Source organism: Eublepharis macularius, chromosome 13 (assembly GCF_028583425.1).
Source record: "Eublepharis macularius isolate TG4126 chromosome 13, MPM_Emac_v1.0, whole genome shotgun sequence".
NCBI classification, from domain to species: Eukaryota; Metazoa; Chordata; class Lepidosauria; order Squamata; family Eublepharidae; genus Eublepharis; species Eublepharis macularius.
Genome location: NC_072802.1, coordinates 43,146,472 through 43,173,729, shown reverse-complemented (window position 1 = coordinate 43,173,729; position 27,258 = coordinate 43,146,472). Strand labels below are relative to the sequence as shown.

The 27,258-nt window shown below is 45.5% G+C and overlaps 1 protein-coding gene across 1 annotated transcript; it reads left to right on the top strand.

Annotated features, from left to right (window-relative positions):
- Positions 1-1,569: 1,569 nt before the first annotated feature.
- Positions 1,570-26,553, top strand: SLC6A14 (solute carrier family 6 member 14). The gene is made up of 14 exons (XM_054996433.1): positions 1,570-1,669; positions 2,212-2,374; positions 4,452-4,583; positions 9,198-9,362; positions 10,898-11,036; positions 13,709-13,841; positions 16,591-16,731; positions 17,989-18,217; positions 18,855-18,980; positions 19,988-20,106; positions 20,295-20,394; positions 20,734-20,843; positions 23,867-24,034; positions 24,438-26,553. Exons 1-14 carry the CDS (start codon positions 1,622-1,624, stop codon positions 24,585-24,587), a joined length of 1,923 nt encoding a protein of 640 aa, XP_054852408.1. The 5' UTR covers positions 1,570-1,621; the 3' UTR covers positions 24,588-26,553.
- Positions 26,554-27,258: the final 705 nt, after the last annotated feature.

The window sequence follows — 27,258 nt, the reverse complement described above, 5'->3', positions numbered from 1 at the left end:
AGTTTGCCACTCAGGATGAATGGGTGTCAGAATGCGATGGGGTAACTCTGGGCTTCCCTTTTGAAGTCTCTCTTCTTTCAGTCCATCAGATATGTCAACAGATGAGATCTGCTGACTGTGAAACGGCGATAAGGTTCTGGAGACGGGGGTGGGGGGTGGGGGTGGAGAGGTACAGTGAAGGTTTTTCTTTCCTTTGTCAGAATCTCTGTTTAGAACACGACAAACTCCCTGGGTGGCAGTTGCTGAGAAATTAGCAAGTTGCTTGGCTTGCAAGCAAATGCTTTTAAAAAATGTAATTGTCTAATTTTGTTTAGCTTTGTGCTATCATTTAAAAAGTTTTCCAGTGGTAAAGATTCACCCACCCAACCCTTTTTGCACTATTTGGGGGACAGAAAAGGTCTCTCTGTATGCACATGCACATGCTCTTTTAGAAGACAGGGAAGCAGGTTTTGTGTTTGCCTTTTTAAAAGGTGATGAAGCTGAAACGTATAGATTGCAAAATACATATGACTGCTCGGGAATAACTGCTGAATAGAAACATGGCAAAAAAAATCACTCTGTCCAGTAATTACATATCAATGAGACATATGCAGACAGAAATTGATTGAAAGGTGATGATCACAGTTAATGAATAGATGGACAGACAGACACAAGGAGGGGCTGGGAGAGAGGGAAGAACAGGATGCAGAGACAGGTGACTGGGTGGCCTTGGCTGCAGGAGACGGCATCTTCCCCACTGCCTGCCTGCCTGTCCACTGAGGAGCAGGTGTTGTTTCTCTGCCTGACTATTCCTCCCGGGAATCGTGGGCGATCTCCTGTCATTTCGTGCAAGGGGCAAAACTGGAGCTTCAGACTTTTTGCAAACCATTAAGTTTGGGAGAAGAGTTGTAAGTGTAATAGAAAGAAAGAAAGAAAGAAAGAAAGAAAGAAAGAAAGAAAGAAAGAAAGAAAGAAAGAAAGAAAGAAAGAAAGAAAGAAAGAAAGAAAGAAAGAAAGAAAGAAAGAAAGAAAGAAAGAAAGAAAGAAAGAAAGAAAGAAAGAAAGAAAGAAAGAAGCTCTATGGTTGGTTAGACGGGCAGTTGCACGAGGGACTGTCTGCAGGCATGAATTTGAGCATAGGAAGGAAAACGGGTGCCTGAATGAACGTCTCGAAGAACAGATACGTGGACAGACTGCCCGGAAGGATGGAAAGAAGGGAAGAGCAGCACTAAGGACGCTGTCGCTTTCCCGGAGGCGGGGGGCCTGGCTGAAAGGATGCTTGGATGGAGGGCAGGAGGTGGTGGTTACCGGGGACTGGCGGGGAGACTCCGGGGTCGAAGGGGGGCAGGTGAGGGGCCGGCTGGGCAGAGGAGCGCCTCCCTCCCTCCCTCCCTCCCTTCCGGTGCTCCGTGGCTCGTGCGTCTCCGCCGCAGATGGGACGGGACGGGACGGGCGCCGCTGCCTGCCTGCCTGCCTGCCTGCCACCCACCTGCTCCTGCTCCTGCTCCTCCTCCGCTCCGAGCTCCACCTTGCAAGACTTTCCCGGGAGGGGGCCGGGCCGGGCCAGGCCAGCTTTCCCATAAAGGTGCCCGTCGCGGGGGGAGCGGCTCACAGTCCGTCTGCCCAGCGACGGAGCGCACAGATGGGGTGGCTCAGCCTGCCGGCCTGCCTGCGCTGCGGCCAGAAAGAGGTGAGAGGCGGGCGAGGGGAGGCCGGCCTGGAAAGCGGCTCTGGGGGGCGAAGGGGAGCCCTGGGGTGGGGCGGGGCGGGGCGGGGCGGGCGCGGGGGCGCCTTCTTCTTTTCTGTCTTTGGCTCCCGGGGGAAAGTTGGCGCCCCTCGTCTGTGCTGCCGGGACAGGCGCAACGGATGCCCTTTCTCCGGAGTCAGAGCATGGGGCGGGGGCGGGTATAGAAGTGACCCAAGACAGACTGGGAAAGGACGCAGAAATGCCCACTCCTGAACCCCCCTTCCCCAAACAGAATTTCTGTGGCTTGCCACCTCCCTCCCTGGGGCAGGAGCCCATCTCTTTTTGCTGGAAAAAGGTATGGCGTGAGAAAGTGTTGCAGCTGCTGCTATAACTGTTATTATTATTATTATTATTAGTAGTAGTAGTAGTAGTAGTAGTAATTCGAATACCAGGACCAGATCGGCTGATGGAAACATTTGTGCACACCAGAGAGGTCCTCCATTCTCCTTTGGTCACCCGGATGTCTATTCTTCTCATCCCCAAAGGAATTCACATTGTCCACTGAGAAAATCGCTGACAAAGATGAGGAGAATACCGAGCGGGGCAACTGGTCGAACAAAACGGACTATCTGCTGTCTATGGTTGGCTACGCCGTGGGTCTGGGCAACGTATGGCGGTTTCCCTACCTGACCTATCAGAATGGTGGAGGTAGGATGCCTTCTCTGTGGCTCAGCAAGGAGGCTTTTCTAGACCTGTCTTGAGAAAATACCTTCCAGTATCTTATAGTTAAAAGCTGTAGATGTTATCATGGTGTATGAGACCCAGTGTGGAGTAGTGGGTAGAGTGTCTGACTAAAATCTGGGGGATTCCATTTTAGATCCCCTCTTTGAGATGAAGCTTGGTGACCTTGGGTCAGTTGCCCTCTCTTAGCCTAACAAATCGGCATCTCCAGTTAAAAGGACCAATTAGTTGATGAGGGGAAAGACCTCTGCCTGAGACCTGGAGAGCTGTGGCCAGTCTGAGTAGACGATACTGTCCTTAATGAACTAAGGATCTGATTCATTATAAGGCAGCTTTGTGCATTCAGCGTACATTTCCCTATACTCTTTAGAGGAAATCTGGACAAATTACTGACACAGGTTTAAGTTCTGTCTTCCTCCTTCCAGGTTACCATTTGCATGGTCACCTGTGGTTTGTTGTGCTCACATCTACATGATCGAGCAAGGAAGCTGTACTAATGGCAGTTCTTCTGCTGCCCCACAGACAAATATTAGGACACAAGTGATTCACGTGGATATATCTGCAAATGCAGACTAGTTATAATTTTTGTGGGCAATTAATTTTACATATTGCAGGACTAGTTTTGTATGTATATTTGCATACATCTGATTCTTCTACAGTATTTATTCTGCTTTTGGTAATTACGGGGAGAGGCAATAAGCTATGCAGGGTTCTAAAACCAGCACTGCCCCCACACTAGAAACCCCACCAACTCCCTCTCTAGCTTCAGAGTTTTCACACTCCGTGGCACTCCAAAGTTGCTTTTTAAAAAGGAAGCTTGAGATTCTCTGGATGCTCAGCCAAAGTCAAGTGCTGTGCTTTATCGACAGGGAGCCTGCAGTGCTTTTCTCTTCTGTCTAACACACCCAGAGGTTGAATTCTGTGAGCCGTTGGGTCAAAGAAAAAGTGTTTAGGATTCAGTTCCAGGGTTGCTGACCCACTGCCACATCACAAGGGGTTGCATTGGGGTCCAGAGCTGACTGGGAGTGTTTTACCTGTCTATTGAAAACAGCATCATTAGATGAGCAGCTGTGCTCACAAAGATGTTTGTGCGCTTTGTACAATGCATAATTTTCTTATGGAATTTGCTGCCACAAGGTATGATGATGACCAGTGGCTTAGGCCAGTTTAGAAGGGAAACAAACAGAGTCATGGAGGAGGGGAGGTCTAGCAACAGCTGTTAGCCAAAGTGACTCAGTGGGATTTCCATGATCAGAGTCAATATATCATTGATTACCTGTTGCTGAAGGCAGTGGCAGAGGAGGGCCTTTGCACTCTGCTTGGGGGCTTCCTGGAGGCATCTGGTCAGCCACCGAGGGAAACAGGATGCTGGACTGGAGAAGACCTTTGGTCTCATCCTGCAGGTTTCTTCTTAAATCCAGATTATCATGCCCTTGGCTGATCCACTAAGGCGTTTCTTATTTATAAACTGTTCCACATCTCAGAAATAGGATTGCTTGGAGCCACTGCCTTGTCGTGATAATTCATGCATTATTCTAGGCAGCCTTTCACCTACCACAGCTACACCTGCAATGGCAATTTCATGTGTGCAATACTTTGAAGTGAGCAGTAAGAATGGTGGGATTGCAGAAGACCGGTAGACGAGGTCTCTGATTCATCCATTGATAGCACTGGGTGTTGATTAACTGCCTTCCATTGTGCGTGTGAGCTAAATCCTGTTTGGGATGCTCTCTTGTTAGGAATGCCTTGGGCTGCCCAGTATTTGTGCTAACTTCTGTTGACCTCAGTCAATGCGAAGTTCAGAATTACGTAAAACTCTAGTGCTAGTTTAATGTTATGCCAACAGAAGCTGGCCTCATCCCAGCCAAGTACCCATTTACCTGTTCTTTGTCACTTTTATTCTCTGTGCCAATCACAACAACAGCAGGCTTTGATTATCTTTAATAAGCCAGCGCGTTTTACAGCTTCACTTTGTGTTGTCATTACACAAACAGCGGAATCTGAAGTGGGTTGGTGTCTCATGTGGGTTTTGCTCTCTTGGCAGGGGCCTTCCTGATACCCTACACCATCATGCTGGCTTTGGCTGGGCTGCCGTTGTTCTTCATGGAATGCTCTCTTGGGCAGTTTGCCAGCTTGGGACCCATTTCCATCTGGAGGATTCTACCCCTTTTACAAGGTCGGTGTTGTTACCTTTTCATATTGATTTCCGCTGGTTGCCAAGAAAAAACTTGGAATAGAAAAATGAGCTTCCTGGGAAGGTTCCTCTTGGCAGCCTTCCGATTTTGTGGATTGCCCAGTTGTATGCAGGCGAGAACAAGGGGGGCAGAGAAAGAAAGCAGAGCTGGTGTGGTGCAGGGGATAGAGAGTGTTGGGACACGGGGCAGGGAGATCTGGATCCGGCTTTCATAGACTCTACAGCTATCTTGTAGAGCTGTTGTGCTGGAGTTTCTTGGAGAAAGGTTGGGTAAGACTGCATTCTGGAGGAGCCACCATGCAAATCCTAGACCTACCATCTTGAGATGGCATGTTGCAGGGGCAACAAAAGAGCAAGGTGATGTTGGGGGATGTGGTACCTTACTCAATACCACCTTCCCAAACACAAACATATCTGCCACATTCTATGGGTGGATGGAAACATGATGCTGCCAAGCCTGGGCATTCACACTTGGCATTTATCCAGTGTCTTGTTGGCACTGGGCTGCTGCCCCTGCAAAACAGTGACATGGCTCCAAATACAGTTGGAGATGAGCGAGGGTGGCTCCTCCGAACCACTGGCACCCCCTCCCTATTTTCCACCCCTCTGTCCACAGCTGTAGCAAAGCAGCTCTCTAAGCATATCATGCAGCTGGGAATTAAAGTTGTGCCACAAGTCCAGGGCATGAATAGGCAGGAGCAGCCATCACTTCTTTCGCTCCTCTTGCAGCAGGGCTTTTTGGGTGCAGTGCTGGCCCCACGCAATTGTATTTCCTTCCCTATGAGACTCATCAGGCCTTCTCAGTCCTGATTCCCCAAAAACTGAGGAGCACTGCTGGAAGGCTTTTAATGTCTCCTGACTCCATGCTCTTCTAATATATGCTTGTGGATTTTATCTAAAATTACTACCGATTGTTGGTTTTTATTACTGATGGCTAGTTTATGGGATCCAAGTCTTCTCCTTCCCTTCTCTGTGTTCACTTTTGTCGCTACCAGTCGCTGTGGCTTATTTATGGTTACGCAGGAGTTTACATTTTTTAGCATTTGCTTGGTTTGCTGCTTTTGCAGTTCAATGACGGAAGCTGCCTTGAGTATTGTTTTGTAATAGAAAGGTGGAGTTTAAATCTTAAATACACAAAGGAGATTTACAGACCTGTATTAGGCATGAGAAGTAACAGTCCTAATGGGAAAGCATGCCTCGCCTTTCCAGGGAGGTGCATGTTGGCCAGTTTCAGTGTCACACTGGCGGGCAAAAGCACTCTCCCAGGAGACTTTGCATTTGCTGAGTGTCTCTTTTAAACTTGGTTGCTACCTGTGCAAAACAGCTACACATGCTTAGTTAGCATTTCCAGTAGGTCTGCGTCAGATTAATAAGAACATAAAGAGCCCCTGGATCAGACCAATGGCCTGGCTAGTCCAGCATTCCATTTCATACAGAGGCCAAACAGTTGCCCTGGAGGACCGGGAAACAGGGCCCGGAAGCCTGGGTTCCCTTTACTCGTGTGGCTAATAGCCATTAATAGGTCTTTCCTTTATGTCCAGGCAGGCAGGTATTGGGCTGGTGTTCTAATTAACCATCTGTAGTCACATCATACAGGGAACATTCCAGTTTAAACAAATCACTGCACAGCAGCAAGATTCAAGTCCTGTAGCACAGGGAGACTGCAGTGAAGACATCAGAAGAAGGTTGAGACTTGGAAGAGCAGCAGTGAGGGAGCTAGATAAGATCCTTAAAGATAAAGATGTCTCTCTGGGAACCAAGATCAAGATAATCCAAACTGTAGTATTCCCCATTGCCATGTATGTGATGTGAAAGTTGGATGGTAAAGAAAGCTGACAGGAAAAAAATTGATTCATTTGAAATGTGGTGCTGGAGGAGAGTTTTGCAGATACCATGGACAGCCAAAAAGACAAATAAGTGGGTACTAGATCAAATCAAGCCCGAATTCTCCTTAGAAGCTAAAATGACAAAAATAAAGCTATCGTACTTTGGTCACATCATGAGAAGACAAGATTCTCTGGAAAAGTCAATAATGCTAGGAAAAGTGGAAGGCAGCAGGAAAAGAGGAAGACCTAAAACGAGGTGGCTTGACTCAATAAAGGAAGCCACATCCTCCAGTTTGCAGGATCTGAGTAGGTCTGTTAGAGATAGAACGTTTTGGCGGTCTTTCATTCATAGCATCGCCATAGGCTGGAAATGACTTGATGGCACATAACACACACACAGCACCTTAAAGACCAACAAGATTTCCAGGGTATGAGCTTTCAAAAGTCAAGCTCCCTTCATTAGATCCCTTCATCAAAAGCTTGTACCCTGGACTTTAAGGCATGACTGGACTCGAATCTTGCTCTTCTACTGCAGACCAACATGGCCACCCACCTGAAACTGTGCAGCTGCACAGACCCACAGGTGTGTTCCCTTGCCCCAGCCAACATCACTTTTAAATCAGTCCTCTATTCTTAGCTGGGCAGGCAATTGTTAGGGTGGGCATCCACCTTCCCCCTTTCCTGGTGCCACATCTGATCTGAATCAGTTTGTCTTTGGTTCCTGTCGGCCCTCAGTCACCCTTACACTGAATTTGATTCAGAAGGGTGGAAAAAACAATTGTTTTGAAAAGGCATAAGAGAGAGGGGCCTGACCTGGATAGCCCAGGCAAGCCTGATCTCATCAGATCTCAGAAGCTAAGCAAGTTGGTTGGTTAATAATTGGATGGGAGACCTCCAACGAAGACCAGGGTTGCAGTGGCAGGCAATGGCAAATAACCTCTGTTAGCTTCTTGCCGTGAAAATCCCACCAAGGGTCACCATAAATCAGTTATGTCTTGACAGCACTTTTCACCAAAAGAGAGGGAGGTACATTACATTTGTCCCTATGAAGATAAGCCTCAGGATAGCTGAGACTGGTCATAGCAACAAAAATATGAGGCATGGGAGGCCCAAAAACACTTGTGTAGGTTTTAGTGCTCTTGTTATGGCTGTTGTATTTTAAATAACATCTGTTCTTTGTAAGTTGCTCCTTGCTTCAGTTTATATTCCTATTAGCTGTGTTTGATTGAGAAGAGCAAGCTGGCTGTAAAGACCCAGAGTCTGACCTAACCTTCATAATGGATTATAGGAGGAACAAGGAAGCTTCATTTTTAAAGCTATTAAAAGTCATCACCTTGTTGATCATTTGGAATAGATGAGTACCAAAGGGATTAGTGCCTTTAAATCCAGGCAGGTTCTTGGCCAGTATGAAGAAGTCAGACGGAGAAACACTCAAAGCTCATTTCAGATTTTGACAGAAATAGATGTTGCTTGCAAAAATTTCCACTCCACCCAAAACCAAAAACTGCTCAAAATTTGCACTGAATTTTTCAACAGCCCATGTGGATCTTAATAGCACTATCAATTAGGCTTGAACCAGCTGCTAACTCTGCATGGAGGACTACAATGGAAGAGGATGAGATATTTAAAAACAGAAATCTTAAAAAAAAACAATTGGAAGATTTTAGAAAGACAAAAGTATCTGGTTTATAAATGAATTGTTAAGCGAAGCATTAGGGAAATAAATGAAAATGTGATTGTGATGGTCTGCTCCAAAAAAATGCCTGAAACTCACTCTAGGAAGAAAGAATGGAAATTTATTCATCCTGATCAATTCTGCTCATTTCTGATAAGCCGCAGAGGCAGGAATGAAGCCGTATGAAGCAGGAGATGCAGTTTACATATGAAGTTGCCTTGAGCCCAACCATCAGTCCATCTAGCTCAGTATTATCTACTCTGGCTAGCAGCAGCTCTCCAGTGTCTTTGGCAGGGAAAGGTCTTTTCCTGCTTCCTGAGAGGCTTTTAAGTGGAAGTGCCAGGACGGAACTTTTCTCCATAAAAGGCCAGTGCTCTGACACTATGCCACAGCTCCCACCTCCCAACCATCTGGTAACTCCGAATGCTAGAGGATAGAGGTGGGCATGGACCTGGCCAGTTTGGTGTTCACGAACCAGCAGGTCATGGGAGGCCCATTTTCCGTGGACCCAGGGCAGGGCTTTTTTTCAGTGGGAACGCGGTAGAACGGAGTTCCGGAACATCGTCTTCAAAGATGGTCACCAGAATTCAATTTCTCATATCACACAGTTGGCAAACGACGGAATCCTACCGATGCCTGTGAAGAAGTAAGACTACGAAACGGGAATTGGAAATTTGCGAGCTAAAACCCATCGGCTGTATGTCTAAAGGAATGTTCAGCTATAGTTCTTCTACATGTTTGATGGTCTTCAACCTACAGATAAAAGAAAAAGATAACGAAATTAATTAGTGCTTTGGTCTTCGCCAGTTGAACTTCTTACCACATGAACTTGATCTTTATTAGTCTTACTATATGATACTGTATTTATGATATTTATTGGTCTTGCACTTGACACTTTGCACTTTGCACCATTTAAAATTCTTTCAAAATTGTTCTGTGACTGTTTGTAAATTTCTTCTCCCCGGGCTATAGATTTAGTTGTTCAACCTACCCGGGTGTTCTCCCCTTGTAGTTGCCTAGTTTTGGGAAATGGCAAACAGGCATTAAAAAGCACTTTTGGTTTTAATGATGAGACATCTTTTTCCTTTCCCCCAGGAGTGGGAATCACGATGGTGCTGATTTCGACATTTGTGACCATTTACTACAACGTCATCATCAGCTACAGTCTCTACTATTTATTTGCTTCCTTCCGAAGTAAGCTTCCTTGGGAAGAATGTGATAAAGAATGGTCTGACGCTTTATGCAGCAAGATTCCAATTGGTAGGTCGCATTAATAACACACTTTCCCCCCAAGTCCTGGAATCCTTCACAATATTTTACATTATTTATATTAAATGGAGTCTATGTTTGTTGTTGCCCTTACCTGGCTAGCCCAGGTGAGCCTGATCTCAGAAGCTAAGCAGGGATGGCTTTGGTTAGTAATTGGATGGGAGACCTCCAACAAAGATCTGGGTTGCAGATACAGGCAGGATGTTAGTCTCTTGTCATGAAAAACCCACCAGGGGTCTCCGTAAGTCAGCTATGACTTGAAGGCACTACCCATCACCACCATGTTTGTTGTTAAACTGTTCACTTCTGGCCCTGGGCTGGGAGGGCTTACCTCAAAATAGGAGTGAAAGGCCATCTGTCAGCACATGAGCATAACTATGATCCCAACATAACCACACTGTAGTCTGAGCAAGAAACAGAACCAAAGATGAGATGGTGCAGATGAAGAGACAGCATTATGCACACAGGACTGGCTTGTTCTTAATAACTGAAGTCAGATAAGGCAGATTTAGCCCACACCCTACAGTGTGTCCAAGTTCATTGTTTCATTTGCTCAGATAAATATGTGGTGGCCATTTACTCCTAAGAAGAAAACTGAAGTGCTGAATTTAGGAATAACATTGTATGAGAGTAGTTTCTTCTATTCCTTGTACCTGGTGATCCAGCTGTCACCAACAAAGATCCTATCCCATGGCATGTGTAGAACACATCTCTGTGCAAGATACTTTGAGATGCATTACACTCTCACAGGGACCTAGTAGGGCTAGGTCCAAGCTCCAATGGGGCCTGGAAATCTCCCAGAATTACAACTGATCTCCAGACTATAGAGGTCTGGGTGAACTCTATGGCATTACAGCACCCTGAGGTCCCTCCCCAAATCCTGCCCTCTCCAGGTTGTGCACTTAAATCTTCAGGAATTTCTCAACCCAGAATTGGTAACTGTAGGTCCTGGCCATAAGCCAGCCCCTCCCCTTCTCGTACACACTTCACCTGTCCTTTTTACAGGCAGCGTTTGGTCACACTCCAGTGTAAACAAAAAACAAGGACCAGGGTGAGGCTATGCAAATGAAGAGGATGCTCAGTGCAATTAGGAATAGGCTTGGTGATCAGTGGCTGAGGTCCTTGGGGACACGGGGGGGGGGGCGGAAACTTAGCCTCCTCCCCAAATGGTGACTCTGACTGCAGCTCATTCACTCTGCTAGGCAGATAGGCAAGAGTGCTTTGTGGGCATTGTTCCAGTGAGGGCTACACTTGCCCCCCAATGCCCAGTTCGCAGCCTTTTCTCACTGGGAAGCCACAAGCAGGTGCAGTATGCATCTTATGTCCAGAAGGTGCTCTCTGCAATGCCCACACTTTCTGGACACATGCATGCACGCACCACTCTTGTCAATATGACAGGCATTTCCCCTCATGCTAAAAAACACATTAATCAAAATAGAAACAGGGTAAAAAGATGTTTGCTACAAGAAGTGCAATTGTTACAACTTCTCCAGTACCGTATAACAATATCTTCTGCTTTTTTTCAGTGCTTGCATGCAATGTGACAGAGGACGACGGCACCGTTATCCATGCCAATTACTCTTGGGTCCAAAGCCAGAACCTCACCTGCCTTAATGAAACCTCAGTGTTCGCAAACACACAAGTTCCCAGTGAACAATATTGGAAGTAAGTATTAGACCCCTCACTCTTTGTTATTTAAAGATCAATTCTCATTTGCAAAGTGCTCTACAAGCACTATTCCAGAGTCCCAGGGAAAGATGGCATTGCTCCCATTTTACAGATGAGGAACTGTTTGCTCAGGCCACATAATGAGGCTCAGAAGAAATGAGACTTGAATATCAGGGGTCTTCCAGATCCAAGTTCACCACACTATCCACCAGGGATGACAATAACTGAAATTTCTTACCAGTGTTATCTCTGTTGGGGGCTTAGAGCAGAAGTTGGGAAGTATCTCTCTGGCCTCATTCTTATTGCTACTCTGTAGCAGCCCATACTGGCTAACGTTCACTTTTGCTAGCCACTCACCTCCTTGAGATTTGTAAGCCTGAAATGGGCCATTTTTAGAAACGGAGGGCCTAGTCCTGCTATCAAAGATAGCAGGACTTCCTCTGGTGTGCCAGACTGTCTCCTCTTCTAGAGCCTTTGCCTTGCCAAGGCTCGGTTAACTCAGTTTTAAGCAGCAAGGGTGGCAGGGCAAGGCTCTGAAAGGGGAGACAGTCTGACACGCCAGAGGCAGCAAAGGGCTCCAGAGCGATCTCCACTGGCTCTTTCTTTTAAAACTTTGCTTCCTGGCTAATATTGTGTCTCTCGGCACTTTCTGATATGAAAAATTAAACAGGTTTCATTCACCCTTCTTATGAAGGATGAGAAGAAGAGCTCCTGGGGCCGCTTTGCAAAACACACACTCCGAATCACAGCAATTTTTGAAACTACAGATACTTCTAAAATGGCGGCAGCCATGGAATGGACCCCTGGCTGCTGTCACTTGTAGTTTGATTCCTAGGCTTTAAAGAGAAAGTAGACAAATTGTGGAAGAGGAGAGATCTATGGGTGGCTATTAGGGTTGATGCCTATGGAACTTACATGTTCAGAAGCAGCATGCTGCTGAACACCAATTGCTGAGGAAAAATACTGGGGTGTCTCTTGCCCGGCTTGTGGCAGAACATCTGCTTGGTGTGCAGAAGGTCCCAGGTTCAATCCACAGCATCTTCAGCTAACAGGATCCTCCCCCACACATACCTTGTGTGCAGACACACACAGCATTTCAAATATCACATCTGATTTTCGATAAAAAGGCATCAAACATAAAAGTAGTTAGCTAACTCCAAAGAGTTTCTCCCACCCAGAAACCATTCCAGGGAATAGTTGACCTCTGTTGGAAAAAGGCTATGGGATTATCTGGTTCAATCCAGCAAAGGCTTTTCATATATTCTTATGAATTGTTCGTTCTTTCCTTTACACAGTTACAGGGTGAGCCTACAAATGCCCCTGTGTGATTTAATGTGGTCACCAATGGGAGAATATTAAGGAAAATCTTCTCTCTGACTGTTAAAGATCTTCTCAGAAAGGTCCTTCCTCAGGACAAACACACAAACATATATGAAGTTGCCTTCTATTGATTCAAGTCACTGGTCTATCGAAGTCAGTGAGTCTCTCTACACAAGACTTCTGACGTGTTCTTCACATGTCAGGAGATGCAATGTTAGCTGAGAAGCATAGTTTTAAAGGACAGATCTGTCAGAGATTGCTCCAGAAGGGACAGATTCCCTCACAGCCCTCTGCTTCCTCTGGTGTGCCAGACTGTCTCCTCTTCTAGAGCCTTTGCCCTGCCAAGGCTCCGTTAACTCAGTTTTAAGCAGCAAGGGTGGCAGGGCAAGGCTCTGAAAGGGGAGACAGTCTGACACGCCAGAGGCAGCAAAGGGCTCCAGAGCAATCTCCACTGGCTCTTTCTTTTAAAACTTTGCTTCCTGGCTAATATTGTGTCTCTCGGCACTTAACAAATACATGCCCAGGCATCTCGTGTAGAGAGACTCAGTGTTGTCTACCCAGATTGGCAGCCAAGGTCTCCAAGGTCCCCGATGGAGGTCTTTCTCATTGCCTATTGCCTTTTTACTGGAGATGCCGGGGATTGAACCTGGGACCTCCTGCAGGTAAAGCAGATGCTGAACCACTGAACTGTGGCTCCTCTCCTTAATTTTCCACCCACATAAGCAAGAACATTTGAGCATGTTTAATGAGCAGGCGTTTGGGCCACACCATTGCTCTTGTAAATATGATTCATAGTGGGATACATCGCACACGTTGTCTGTTGACTGAAGTACTAAGCTCTTTCAGGGTGTGCGTTAAAGAGATACTGTGGCACACCCTGTGCATGTGCACATGCGTGTGAACAGGGGGGTATGTGTGTGCAAATCAATATTGAGGTTCAGGTGCTTTCAGATCAATTTCATAGTTTACTATTGCCATGACAACTTGAGGTAGCCTTTACAGGGCAGAAGAGTCGGGACTCAAACTGGGCAGGCAAAATCTGAGCCCAGGGCTAGGATGCAATAATGAATAGAGTGACTGTAGTAGGGTACAGACAAGCAGGGCCAAAATCAAGTAGGCCCAAGACCCTATAGTCTGTTTTGATAGTAATTTCATTTTAGAGGATGCCCCTAAACTTACAGCCAGCACTAAGCGAAAAACTGCCAGGACTGGATGACCCCTTTCTGAGGGCCCAAGACCACCTCCTTTTGAACCCGTATGTTTGTAGAGCGTGATAGCTGCAGCACTCTGTTCTCAAAAGTCAAGCCACACAATCCTTGCTGATGCTCCTGTCCCCCTTGTTCTTCCAGCAAAGTAGCCCTGCGACGATCATCTGGCTTAGATGAAACGGGGGAGATAGTGTGGTACTTGGCCCTCTGCCTTCTCCTTTCCTGGCTGATCGTGGGAGCAGCTTTGTTCAAAGGCATCAAGTCTTCAGGCAAGGTAATTTCTCGGAGCCATGGCATTCAAAGGGCAGGCCAGCTGTGGCAGCTCTCAGTGCTACACATCTGACCTCCATCCTACCCCTCTTCTTTCCTCTCCTCAATCTGCCTGTGTTATCCAGACCATAATGTCACATCACTAGAGGTCAGGTGCATTGCAGATGGTTCAAGAAAGTGAGACAAGCCACACACTGTAGAGGAAGTTCTAAAAGATTGTTTTTGGTGGCACTGGGTGACTTAAGAATGTTAGCCTACCACCCCCTGCAGAAAAGGTTAACCAAGGATCCGAGAGGACCAGCATCCACTGTTTGAACATGTTCTCGCTGGAGTATATGTGTTATGAGCCTGCATTTGTTCTCAGTTGGCATATTTACAAGATTGCCAGCTTGTTCCAATGAGAAATCTCAAGGTACATTCCATACCTTTGCTTGGGATTTAAAAAGATGCAGGCTGTGGAGGCTGTATGGGTATTTGGTGTGAGGCTATGGATGCAACAGGAAGGTTTGATGTGCAACAGATGAACCAGTTAGACTGGCTCTGTGACAGCCTGAGAGCACAATGATTAATCCAAACCAAGGAAGCCAACACCCTTCCTCATCCAACCCCTTGGAAGCATCTCCTGGAGTGGCCCTGCTCAAAACTAGCACTTGATGTAGTGAACTCAGAGCCAACTTGGTGTGGCTTTTGGTGCTCATATAATGTTTTTTTTGGAAATGATTCTATGGGCATGTCTCTGGAATGGATTCCATTATCTGAGGGCCAAGCTACACATGACGAATGACACTTGAACGGCAAGTGGATTGAGTGGAGGGCAAGTGAACAGGGAGAAATACACTTGCCGTTCAAGTGTCATTCGTCATGTGTAGCTTGGCCCTGAGAAGCTGTTTTGGAGATGGCAAGTTAGGATCATGGATTCCACTGGAATCTCATTGTAGTAGAGTCTCCCCCACCCCAACTCTACCCTTTGGGAATAGGCAGTTAATCTACACCAATGTGCTATCATGTGTTACAATGATAACAAGACAGGGCCTCTGAGAGGAATTTTTGAGGTGGTGCAAAAAAATTTCAGGGCCCCTTTCCTACTTTATTAGCCAACTTTTAAAAATCCATAATGGTTTAAAGCATAAGGTCCAAAAAGGTTTAAAAACAGGCTTTGTGTTTACTTAAAAATGAGCTTTCCTTGCCTTTTTTGTGAAAAATTTCTGACAGCATCAAAATTAATATTTCTGGCAATGTTTGATTCAATACTCAGAATATATGCCTCTAGAGTTGTCATTTTGGATATGCTGGAAATAGATGGAGCTGCTTGCAAGACTGGTCCAAAACATGGGTATAAATTAAAATATCAACTCATATTTATTTTTGTATTGTCGAAGGCTTTCACGGCCGGAGAACGATGGTTGTTGGGGGTTTTCCGGGCTGTATTGCCGTGGTCTTGGCATTGTAGTTCCTGACGTTTGTAGTACCAATCCATATGCAAAAGAACCTCCTCAGGTTACAGTGAAGCCTCCCGCCATTAGCATTCCACACCCTGGGAAACTCTTACAGAATGACTCAGCTCAACCCCACCGCTCCTGAGTAGATACAAATGACCTACATCTTTTCCACACTGTGACACTGAGAGATCTCTGTCTTTTGGTGCTACACCTCTGAAGATGCCAGCCACAGCTGCTGGCGAAACGTCAGGAACTACAATGCCAAGACCACGGCAATACAGCCCGGAAAACCCCCAACAACCATATTTATTTTTATTTATTTTATTGATGTCATTTATAGTCCACCTTTCTCACAGAGATCAGTACAGTCAATATCAAGAACATTTCAATAAACAACACCATAGGATAAATAAATGCAAGTTTACAAAGACATAACATTAGCAAAAATCCAATACCGAATCGAAGAAGTGCTGAAACAGAGCACAAGCAATTCTAGGACTGACATTAGATAACATATAACTATCAGTAGGATCATACTTGGAGCACAGATAGCACATAGGAGCACATACTTAAAGTAACAGATAAGGCAACCTAGTGATGAAGTCTATGAAGTTTCATTCATTAGTGAAGTATCCGAGACTCCCTTCCTACAATACAGCCCTCCTATCTGAGTGAAAAGCGCTTTTGAACACTGTTTGCATTGTTCATTGATTTAAAACCAAATGGATGGTTGTGTGAATTCACCCTGACTGAGGAACTAGAGGGGCTTCACACTGAAAGCCAAGCTACAAGTGACGCCTGACACAGGTTGGACACTTGTCAGCTTCCTTCAAGTTTTGATAGGAAATGTAGGCATCCTGGTCTTACAGCTTGGCTCTTCATTTACATAATGGAAGTTTACAGAAACCCACCCACACACAACGGAGGGGAAGGGGGCACCCGGCAAGAGCCCAACGCCTGCAATCCCCTCCCGTCCACATGTTCTCCTTCCCATAGACTGCTGCTCTGTAAGCTTCAATTAAATGGAGAGCCAAGCTGCAAGACCAGGACGCCTACATTTCCCATCAAAACTTGAGGGAAGCTGACAAGTGTCCAACCTGTGTCAGATGTCACTTGTAGCTTGGCTCTGAGTTGGGGGAGACAAGGCCCTCCACCTCTCTTTGGAGCAATGATCAAAGTCATTTGCTGATTTGAGGGGACACACACACACACACACACCCAACCTCCATCAAAGAATCAGTCCTACCATTCCTCCTTTTTTTGCAGTCCTTTCAGGCTAGGATTTAAATGTTGTTGTCTCCTCTCTCTTTGTAGGTTGTCTACTTCACAGCACTCTTCCCCTATGTTATCCTTCTTGTGCTTTTGGTACGAGGTGCTACGCTGGAAGGTGCCCAGGAGGGCATTGAGTATTATATTGGAAGGCAGTCCAATTTCACCAAGCTTATGGAGGCAGAGGTGGGTGCATAAGGCAGCCTCAGACTTTACATGGAAGCAGCCAGAGGCACTGCACATGAATTATGCCTGTTGACACTCTGTTGATTAATACTAACAGCCAAGCTACAAGTGACGAATTACACTTGCCCGGCAAGTGAACAGACTCACGTGTATTCCTCCCTGTTCACTTGCTCTCCACTTGATCAAGTGGAGCGCAAGTGAATGGCAAGTGAACAGGGAGGAATACACGTGAGTCTGTTCACTTGCCGGGCAAGTGTAATTCGTCACTTGTAGCTTGGCTCTGAGCCTTTGGATTGGCCAGGCCTGGGGTCAATACAGGGAGCCCAACTTCTCCCTCTTGGCCAGCTCAAAAGACCTGTTGGTCCTGTTGTTCATGCTTGAGTTCTTGATCAGGACAGAGCCCACTCCTGTTCTGGATCTGGCTCCAGCCTCCCATGGCTGCAGCCGTGCCCTAAGGATGGGCAAATGTTTCTGATTTCATTGCTTTTCATATTTGTTTATATTTTTGACAATGTATTTTTGTATTCTGCTATTCTGTCTTGTTTATGTAGTTCTGTTTGTATTGTGTGCATGTTTACACATTGCAGGGTTGGGAATTTTCTGTGGTATTGATATATGATGTAAGTCACTTGCACGTATAATATATATATAATGTCTAGTTCTTATTTAATGATGGACAAATAGAACTGACACAGACAGACATTTTCCAGGAAAAATTCAGTGAGAGGAAACAGGAAAAACCAAGGGTTCGATTTGCGAAATCAAAGCCCAATGGAAACGGGAGGGGGTGGTGGTGGTTGAAACAGCAGGGTTGATTAATTCAAAATGATCCCCGCCTGACACTACAGAATGATATTTCCCAAGGTCATCCAATGAATCCATAGACCTACGTGCCTCTGAATGCAGGCCTTCCTCTTGCAAAGATAACACCTTCCACAAGACCAGCTGAATTTTGATGAGCCAAAATTCCTGCTTCAAAGCTACTGGTGGCTTTAGGTCAGCTGCTCTCTCAGCCTTCTCCCCAGTCTGCATTATAAGGATTGTTATACTGGCCTACCTTGCAAGGTGATTGTATAGATTACTGAGCTAATGATGTTGAACACTTTGATCATATAGGAAAAGAGCTAGATACACATGCCATCCTTAATTTTTAAAAATCTTTTCATTCACATTTTTATTTTTGTGAGCAGCTTTCAGAAGCCTAAAGTCACACAGATTATAAACGTAAAAACACTTGTCTTTTCAATCTTCCTTCAGGTCTGGAAGGATGCAGCTACTCAGATCTTCTTTTCTCTGTCTGTTGCTTGGGGAGGTTTGGTTGCCCTCTCATCGTACAACAAGTTCCACAACAACTGCTACTCCGATGCCATCTTTGTCTGCGTGACCAATTGCCTCACCAGTGTCTTTGCCGGGTTTGCCATTTTCTCCATCTTGGGGCACATGGCATTCATGGCCGACAAGAAAGTCTCAGAAGTTGTAGACTCAGGTAAGGTGGACAGTTTCTGAAAACAGTTTACGTAAATGCCATAGATGTGCCCTTGAGACATTTGTGTGCTGTGTTGACATATCTTGACAAAAGCAGAAAGGAACTAGAAGCAAATTTGAGTAATAAAATGATGATGATTGATGATGAAATTGTCAGGAGTGGGAATTTCCCCCTCTCTTCAACTTGGTGGGAGTATAAGATGAGACACCGGGCAGAGGAAGCAAAGGTCCTCTGTTCTCATATTGTCCTTTCTGAACTTCAGAGGCATCATAGGTTTCAATGTCCATTGGGGAGGTGCAAGCAACCAAGGGTATTTTCTGGTATTTTCACACCCTGCTTGAGAACTTTGCAGAGGCATCTGTCTGGCCACTGTCGGAAATAGAAGACGCTGGACTAGGTGGACTTTGGAGCTGATTCATTCCCGCTTACTGTGTTCTTATGCACTCTGAGCCTAGTGGTGCACCAGCACAGTAATAAGTGTGAGGGGCCCAAACATAATCAGGCGTATGACTGATACAGCCTACAGGCCAACAATTAGTTGTCCCTCTTCTACGGCATGGCCTTCGGTTGCACAAATTCATGGAAGAACGCCTTTGTATTGCCTTCTAACATCACAACTGATTCTGTTCCACTTCAGGGTTTGATTTGGCATTTGTTGCCTATCCAGAGGCTCTTTCCAAGTTGCCGGTTGCTCCTCTCTGGTCCTTTTTGTTCTTCTTCATGCTTCTGCTCTTGGGCCTTGACTCCCAGTTTGCTACAGTAGGTGAGTAATAATGAATAACCTGTTCTGTCCTGGCTCCTGTTCAATGCAATCCTTGTGATTTTGTGTTGCATGCTCCCTGAAGCCAAAAAATGAAGACCTGCATGCTATGCACTGCAGAAGTTAGGATGATTTTGCCATTGCAGTCTGTTGAGCTGTATACACAGACCATCCTTCTGGGCCAACACCCATTGAGCACACTCCAAACATTAGACTGACTGGGAGTAAAGAACCGCTGATTGATCGAGGAGCATTTATTCCCCAGGATAAATGCTCATCAATTTAACCCAAAGGTCATTTTTCGCCAACAAAAAGGGGCAAGGATTTTTACCTATCACCCCACTACAGATTGCCAATTTGCCCTGTTCCTCAAGGGCAGCCCCCTGTTCATGAAGGTCAGTCCCCTGTCTCTTCAGAGCAGCGTACAGTTGGATGGGAGAGATGGGAGTGCCTTACGATGGCAGGACATAACCTTTGGATTCAGCTCAAAGTGACTGTTGCACTATGGAGGTATTATGGGACGCTGTTCCAAGCACAAGGGCAAAATGGGTGGGATTGCTTAAGGAAATAAAAAAGCCTTGGGAGGCTCAGGGATGGTGGTCACAGAGGAACTTCAGTGTCTAGAATGTAATGGGAAGGTGGGCAAAGCCTGGAAGCGCATGAGCTCTGCTAAGCTAGGAAAGAGGCTGTGGAGAGGAAATGTTAGTCACACAAGGCCCCACTGGCCTAGATGATCAAGAGGTCTGCTGTGTGTCAGGGGATGGGAGAGAAGAGTTATATATAAATAAGAATATTCTGCTTTCAGCTGTGAAATGTTGGAGCCAGCAAATTCGTCTGTTAAATGTAAGGCCACAGAGAGCTATAAAAGGGTGGACAGGGTGAAGAATAGGAAATCAGGATAGATGTTTAAGGAGGGATCTCACTGCCACTTGTGCGGAGTACTGAGCCAGGCGACGCTGAGTCTCCAAGTTCTTGTATCACACTAACACAGTGACCCCCTCATCTTGCAGAAACTGTCACGACAACCATCCATGACCTGTACCCCCAGCTGATGAAGAAGATGAGGATCCCAGTGACTCTGGGCTTGTGCTTCCTGCTCTTCCTGCTCGGGCTTGTGTGCGTCACACAGGTAGGATGATAACCCTTTGCCTGCAAGACAAACTGCATTGCCCCCAAATGTGCAAAGCTTAAGTGATACCTTCGTTTTCTTGGAAGCAGGGAAGCCCCACAGGGACAAGCACCGAGAACTTCTCAGGTCATTTTGAGACTTTGTGTTTCGAAGCTTACCTTCCCTCTTTCCCTCTGCTCTTTCTGCAGGCAGGAATCTACTGGGTCAACTTAGTGGATCATTTCTGTGCCGGTTGGGGAATCCTTTTCGCAGCTGTCCTCGAGCTAGTGGGAATCTGCTGGATTTATGGTAAATAACTCATGCTGGGATAGCTACCAACAAAAACAATAGCATTATCCCTCCGCCACCAAACATTCTTGCATAACATGAACTTGTTAAACGGCACTCAGCTCGATCAATAGGTACTTAGAAGAACACTGTAAAGTTTATTCTGATTCAGTACATACTATTCTTTTCACCCAAGCCAGCTTTTTCTTGCTGTTTTGTTTTCAGATTCTGTGCCAGCCAGGTATCAGGCAAATGGGGGAAAATCCCGCAGCACCCCTTGGAGGAAATACAATTATAGGTCTCTTGTAGTCATGACCACAAACACCGAACGCTGATGTATTATTTGGTTCTTTTATATAGGAGGAAACCGATTTATCCAAGATGTAGAAATGATGATCGGGAAGAAAAGTTTCTGGTTCTGGCTGTGGTGGAAGTCATGCTGGTTTGTCATCACCCCTTTTCTCCTGCTGGTAAGTAACCAGGAGTACTATTTCAGATTTTAGGATGAGAATTGTCTGGAGGAATGTTCAGCAAAGCTCATATGCCCATTCTGGTACAAAACCACCTTTGCACCATGCGCCAGTACAGAGCTTTCAGATCTGTCTGGCTAACTGTGACTTAAAAATGAAGAAAAGCAGGGGGGGGGAAACAGTTTGAAGCTCAGTCAAAGAAGAGCAAAGTCTTCAAGCTACTGAGACGAGCAAGCAACCCTGAACCAGAAACTTTTATAGCCTTCAAGGAATATCAGCTGACCCACACTGGCCAATCCTTGTCAAGAAGGTTTTTTATTGGCGCAGCTGATTGCCCTGCAGTTTCTTCCTTAGGCTGAGAGTATGGCACCTAGCCTTACATATTCCAGGACTGATTTCAGGGACCCACTGGGAAATGGAGACAGTTATGGAACCAAGGTGAAAGGCATGTGGGGATTAATGATTTTCCTTCCCTAATTTTTGAGTTTGCCCCCATCCACCAACCACTCCTTCACAGCATTCTGAGGTTGCTTGAGAACTACTTGACAGGCCCACTTTGCACTTCAGAGCAATTTCCCCAAATTTCAAGGACCCTTGAGACACACTAAAGACTTGTTTATTGTTACATACAGATTCACTTTTGTCACATGCATGAAATATGTCTATGTGTGTATGCATACATGCGCTCATTGGGCGAAGGACAGAAAAAGTGCAAACAGTGGAACGAAAAAGCTATGAAGAGGTGCATTCTGCAACATAAAAATACACAACACAGTTTGCTCAAGTCTGTACAGCCTCCTTTTTTATATGTATCCTGTATTTCTGTCTAATCAAGACCTAAAGTGGCTTATCACATTGTTCACCCTTTTGCCACACTCCCTCTTCAATACAACAACCTTGCAAGGTAGATTAGATTGACAAGTGGTAATGGGCCCAAGGTCACCTAGCAAGGTTCTATAGCAGATGAGGAATTGGAACTTGGCCCTCTCTTCTATCCACTTTCTAGTTGATATCTTCCTCTCTTGCACCCATTCTCCTCCTTAAGAGGACCTAGTGCGAGCACCATCTCTGAGTGGTTCTTAGCTAAACTGAGGAAACAATTACTGTTAATCAGGGGGCTGGTCTGGAGTGCAAGACAGAATTGCAGGAATATTCTCTCCTTGACTCTCTACAAACACAAGCCAAGAACACAAAGTCCAAGAAACTGAGATATCCTTTGGATATGATAGCTATGATAGCTATGTGTAGTATATAAACTTGCCAGTATTAAAGACTTTACCTAGCTGTACTTAGTCTCTAAAAACTTAAGTATCAATGTTCAGTCATGTTTCCATTTCAGATACTTCAGAAAATATTTATTTAGAACACTTCTTTTTTCTTGCCCTTCCTTCAAGGAACTAAGCTTGGCTTTTCTTTCCTCATTTTATCTTCACAAAAACCTGTGAGGTAGGTCAGGTTGTGAGAAAGTCCATTGGGTTTCCAGCTTTAAAATTGCTCCCTCTAGCTGTCCCTTTTAATATCAGTTTGATCTGCAAGTACTTATCATGTGAAGTTGTTTAACGTCATACCATGGAAAGCTTCTGCCCAGTTCCACTCATTAAACTGTTAAGGGACAGGACATTTTCTTCTCTGTCCAGCTGGCTGTCTTAAGAGTGACTGGCCCAAAGGTCATCCAGCAAGGTTCATGACAGAGTGGGGATTTTGAACTCAAATCCTAGTCTAACACTCTGTTTCATCTGGTGTGCCCTTACTAGCCTTCCTTCTCTGTTTTGAATTTTTTTTAAATTGATTTTAAAAAGCTGTTTTTAAAAGTTGATTTTAATGTCCTTTTAATTGTTCACCACCTTTAGGGCCCCAATTGAGTAGAAAGGAGGCATAAAAGTGTTTGAAATAAATAAATAAAATCATAATAGAGGGCTACAACTGAGAGGGCCCTGGTCCCTGCATCTTGTGGCCTCCAGTCAGGCAACTTGCGAAGCCAACTCTCAGTAGCATGAGGAAGATCATACAAGAAGAGGTGCACCCTGAGTTCAATCGGGTGGCCTCACATCCTCACCCATTAGGATTGATAGTCAATGGCTGGTATCTGCCAGAAGATGAGAGGCAAAGACATAGGGGTATCTCCTGGAAGTACTATGCACAATACGACGTCACTTCCAGAGGAAACTAGAAGTGTCATTGCATCACTCTAGGTGTCGCTGGAAACTCTATAGTAAAACTGTAATGTTTTTGGTGATTCCTTTAGTTGCATTGTGTCACTTCCAGGTTTCCCCTGGAAGTGATGTCACACTATCAGCAGTTTTTTTCCTCCCACTGCCTAAAGGAGCAGCAGCAGGAAGAGCAGATTGCTAACAGAAGAGCAGGAGACCTGAAACCCTCCCTCCAGCTGTCTCTGGATCTTTGGCCTATCCCAGCTTTCAATTGCTATGCTGCCTCCTCCTCAGAACATCACAAAATTTTGCTACCAGCTTCACCACCTTTTCATTTTAAATGTGCTCAATGTGCCTGTGCTGTCACTGTGCATTTTAAATAGCAGCGGTGTGGGGATGATGGCCAGCGCAATACAATCTTGATGGATCTGGGGAAGGAGAACTAGCAGTGGTTGATGAAGGACAAATGCTCAAATGCTGGTGTTTAGTCTGTGATTGGATTCAAGATTTGGCCTAATCAGGCCTTTCTTTGAACTGCATGCACAGCCTAGCTGGTCCAGGCTAGGGGAGGGGCTGTGACTCGGTTTACACTGTGCATGCAGAAAGTTCCAGGTTCGATCTGACTCCCGAAAGCTCATACCCTGGAAATCTAGTTGGTCTTTAAAGTACTACTGGACCTGAATCCAGCAGTTTAAAAGATCAGCTAGTAGGTGCTGTGAAAGACCTCCACCTGAGAACCTGGAGATCCGCTGCCAATCGAAATAGACAATACTGACCTTACTAAGCCAATGGCCTGACTTGGTACACAGCAATTTCATGTGGTCAAGTTTGACTCTCACACCTTTCTCTCTCTCTTATTATTTTTCCAAATAGGCAATTTTGATCTGGTCTTTGGTCACCTTTACCCCTCCTATGTACGGCTCAATACAATACCCCAGCTGGGGATCTGCCGTTGGCTGGTGCATGATTATCTTCTGTCTCATCTGGATTCCCATTGTTGCAGTTTACAAGATAATAAAAGCGAAAGGAAGCCTGTGGCAGGTGAGTGTCTGTGGATAAGGCCTCCCAGGAAGATGTGCTCTGATTTCAAACAGACTGGGAACAACAGAAGCAAAATCAGTTCTATTAGAATGGTACAATCGTTTAAAAAGTAAGCTGGTACGGGCTGGTATAAAGTGCAGGTAAGAAAGAGGCCAAAGTGGTATCTCTTGTCTTCTGCTTCAAGTCCCACCTAAAGAGAGACAATATCAGCCAGAAATTTAAGTTCATTCACTCCTAGATAGACTTCTCCTCCTCTCTGGATTTGTCTTTTAAAGGCATCACTGCAAGTGGCCACATTGTGTGGTACCCACAGTTCTAGCCATGAACTGGCTCCTCCCATGCCTTCCTGCTAGAGTGATGCCCCTGAATGTAGCCTGTTTTCTCTTTCTCCCCATTTTTGCAGCGTATCATCACCTGTTGCAAGCCAACGGCCACCTGGGGGCCTGCCCTGGCATGCCATCGTGGAGAAAGGTACAGCCACATGATCGATCCTGTCAAGGAGAAAGATATCGAGATTCCAACCGTAGATGCCTACATACACAGGACAGAATGAAGAGATGTCAGGGTATGAGTGCTAACCTTCAAAGACCCCAACACTACGACTTTGAACGATGGAAGTGGAAGCCATACTATTTATTCAGAGGCCTTGTACATTCTATTACAGAGCAACGGATAAATCGGCAGAGCTTGGAGACTGGTTCTTCAGGCCTGCTTATGCCAGCCTGCATGTCTGAAGAGTGTGCTGAGGTCACAAGCAAAAACCTGTCCTCTCAAACAGTGCTTAAACTGGGCCCATGCTGTGCGTGGAGAAAGAGTGGGGTGGGTATCCAGAGCTTGTGACTCAAGCATAGTTCTAGATTCCAGAAGTGTTCAAGCTCAGTCCATGTTGGGACTGTATCTAGTGCCCCACCACACCAAAGCCCTTGCACGGCATGAGTTTGCATCAGTCCTGTTGGCATCTGCACCCTCTGCCTGACAAACAGGGGCCACATTCTTATCCTACCTCTGAGGGGCATTATGTCGGCAAATGCACTGTGTGACAATTAGCAACCATGTTAATTGCCTATAGCTGCAATCTTGTGCACACTTACCTTGAAGTAAGCACCATTGAACTTAGTGGGAATTACTTCTGAGTCAACACGTTGCTGTTTCTAGAGCTCGGTGTACAAACACACGTCCAAGCAGTTCGGGTCTGTGTACCAAAGAAAGATGATTATGTGCATAATTTCATCTGATTCTACATAATTTATTAATTAATTTGATTTTGCATAGCTTATTCTCGTTTTGCTGTATTGGGAACTGCCGGCCTCGAAGCTCCACCCTCTAGCTGCTCAGAATCTTATTCACCCACTTCTTCAGCTTCTGAGCTTTCAGCAATAATTGCTCACACTCAAGCATAAGGTCCAGAAACTTTTTTTTAAATGGAGATTTTCAGCCAAATCCCGCACCCAGTTCCACGTTCTGCACTTTTTCTGTGTTCTTGCAGAATTGCAAGATACACGCAACTGCGGATATTCCAGAGGGCTGAGTGTGGCTGGCTGGCCAGCCAAGCCAAGGTGATATCCGCTGTGTTTTGTTCTTGCAGTCTACTGATGGTACATCTCAGAAGTGAGATGGTGATGATGATGTTCTTGCAGTGCAGGGTTTCTTTCCACATCTGGATCACTGTTCCATTTTCTGTGTGTCTGTGGGAGTAATTTTTTTCTTCAGAACATTACATGTACTGCCTAGTTTCCTCTCAATTTACCATGCTTAAAAACCCTTCAGCCAACATCACCACCACTTTCCATCACTAGTCATATTTTATGAACTTGCAGTTCTCTGTTTGGTCTCTTGCAGAGGCAAGAAAAATAATTGTGTCAGAAAGGTAACCAATGAGCTAGTGAACTGAAGCATCAAATTTGACCCATGTGGTCTGAAAGAATACAGTCTTGGGTCTTACAAGAAGAACAAGCACCTCTCTCTTGCCCACTGAGGTGACCCCTGATAAAATGGAGGTAGGATAACTTCTTCTCTCCAGTGGAGCTCCAACAAGATCCTAAAGAGCTTTTGCAAACGCTCTGTGCCCTGTATATCTGACTATAGAAGGATGTGCGGTAAAATTCTCACGACTTGGCAGGATGTGACAGAACACCACCTTGCCAAATTGTTTCATCACACATGGCACTGTATTGAATCACCACTCAGTCTGTGTCCATCCCACCTCTCTTTTGCAATTTTCTGTCACGAAGGCTGGAGTCCCAGAAGTCTAATTTTCTCAGATTAGCACTTTGATTGTGTGTGGAAGGGAAGTTTCATGAACTATTTTCTGCCTCTCAATTTCTGTTGTTGTTGTTTTTTTGCACACATTGTGGCAGGCATGGCAGAGGCTGATCTCCATCATGGGTGGGTGGCCTGTGGAAATGGGAGAGGATGGTGCTGGTTTTCCTACGTTCCTTTTTATACTGGGAAAATTATTTTTGTTTGTTTGTTAATTTAACACGTTACTGTCTTAAATCAATAAAATATAGAATTTTTAATTGGGGGCTGGGGATTTTTTTTTGAACTGATAACGCAAAACGGTGACATTGCTCCACCTCCTTTTAAATTCAGCAGCAAAGTGTTCATCATCCCCTCTGTTGATTTCATCTGAATTCAAGGGCCTAGAAGAATGGTCTCCAAACTGTGCTGTGGTGTACCTTAGAGGTTCCTCAGAAGTCTGCCAGCCAGGGGTCCCACAGGAAGAAGATGAGTAACAGCAGACAAGCATCTCTGTCAGACAGCTTGTCCACCACTGATCTTCCCCTGCAATGTACAAGTTCATCCGGTTGGGGGGTGTGCATTGCAGGGGCAACAACAGCGGGGCCCAGTAAGCCTGGTCAATGTCCCCACATGAACAGTGTACACATACGCCTGAATCTTTTGCAGCAACTAGAGATTTCATGGCAGGCCAACCAATCTTGGAAGTATTCTCTCAACACTGAAAGTCTGACAAGCCAGAGCCGACAGGCGACAAAATGTGCACATAAGAGGTTTGGCCAGTAGAGGGCAGTCCTGACTTTCTTCATTGCTGCATTCCTAATATGCAGTTCAGATCAGAACACTCGCCACGCTCTTTTGCTAATTTTCCTCCTCTGCCGTGACGTACAGCCAAGAAAATATAACCCCAACCCGCCTCGTGAATGAAACAAGAATCATCAAAGTGTGGATGGTTTTTGTAAGATCAGAGTAGCTGAAGCAACACC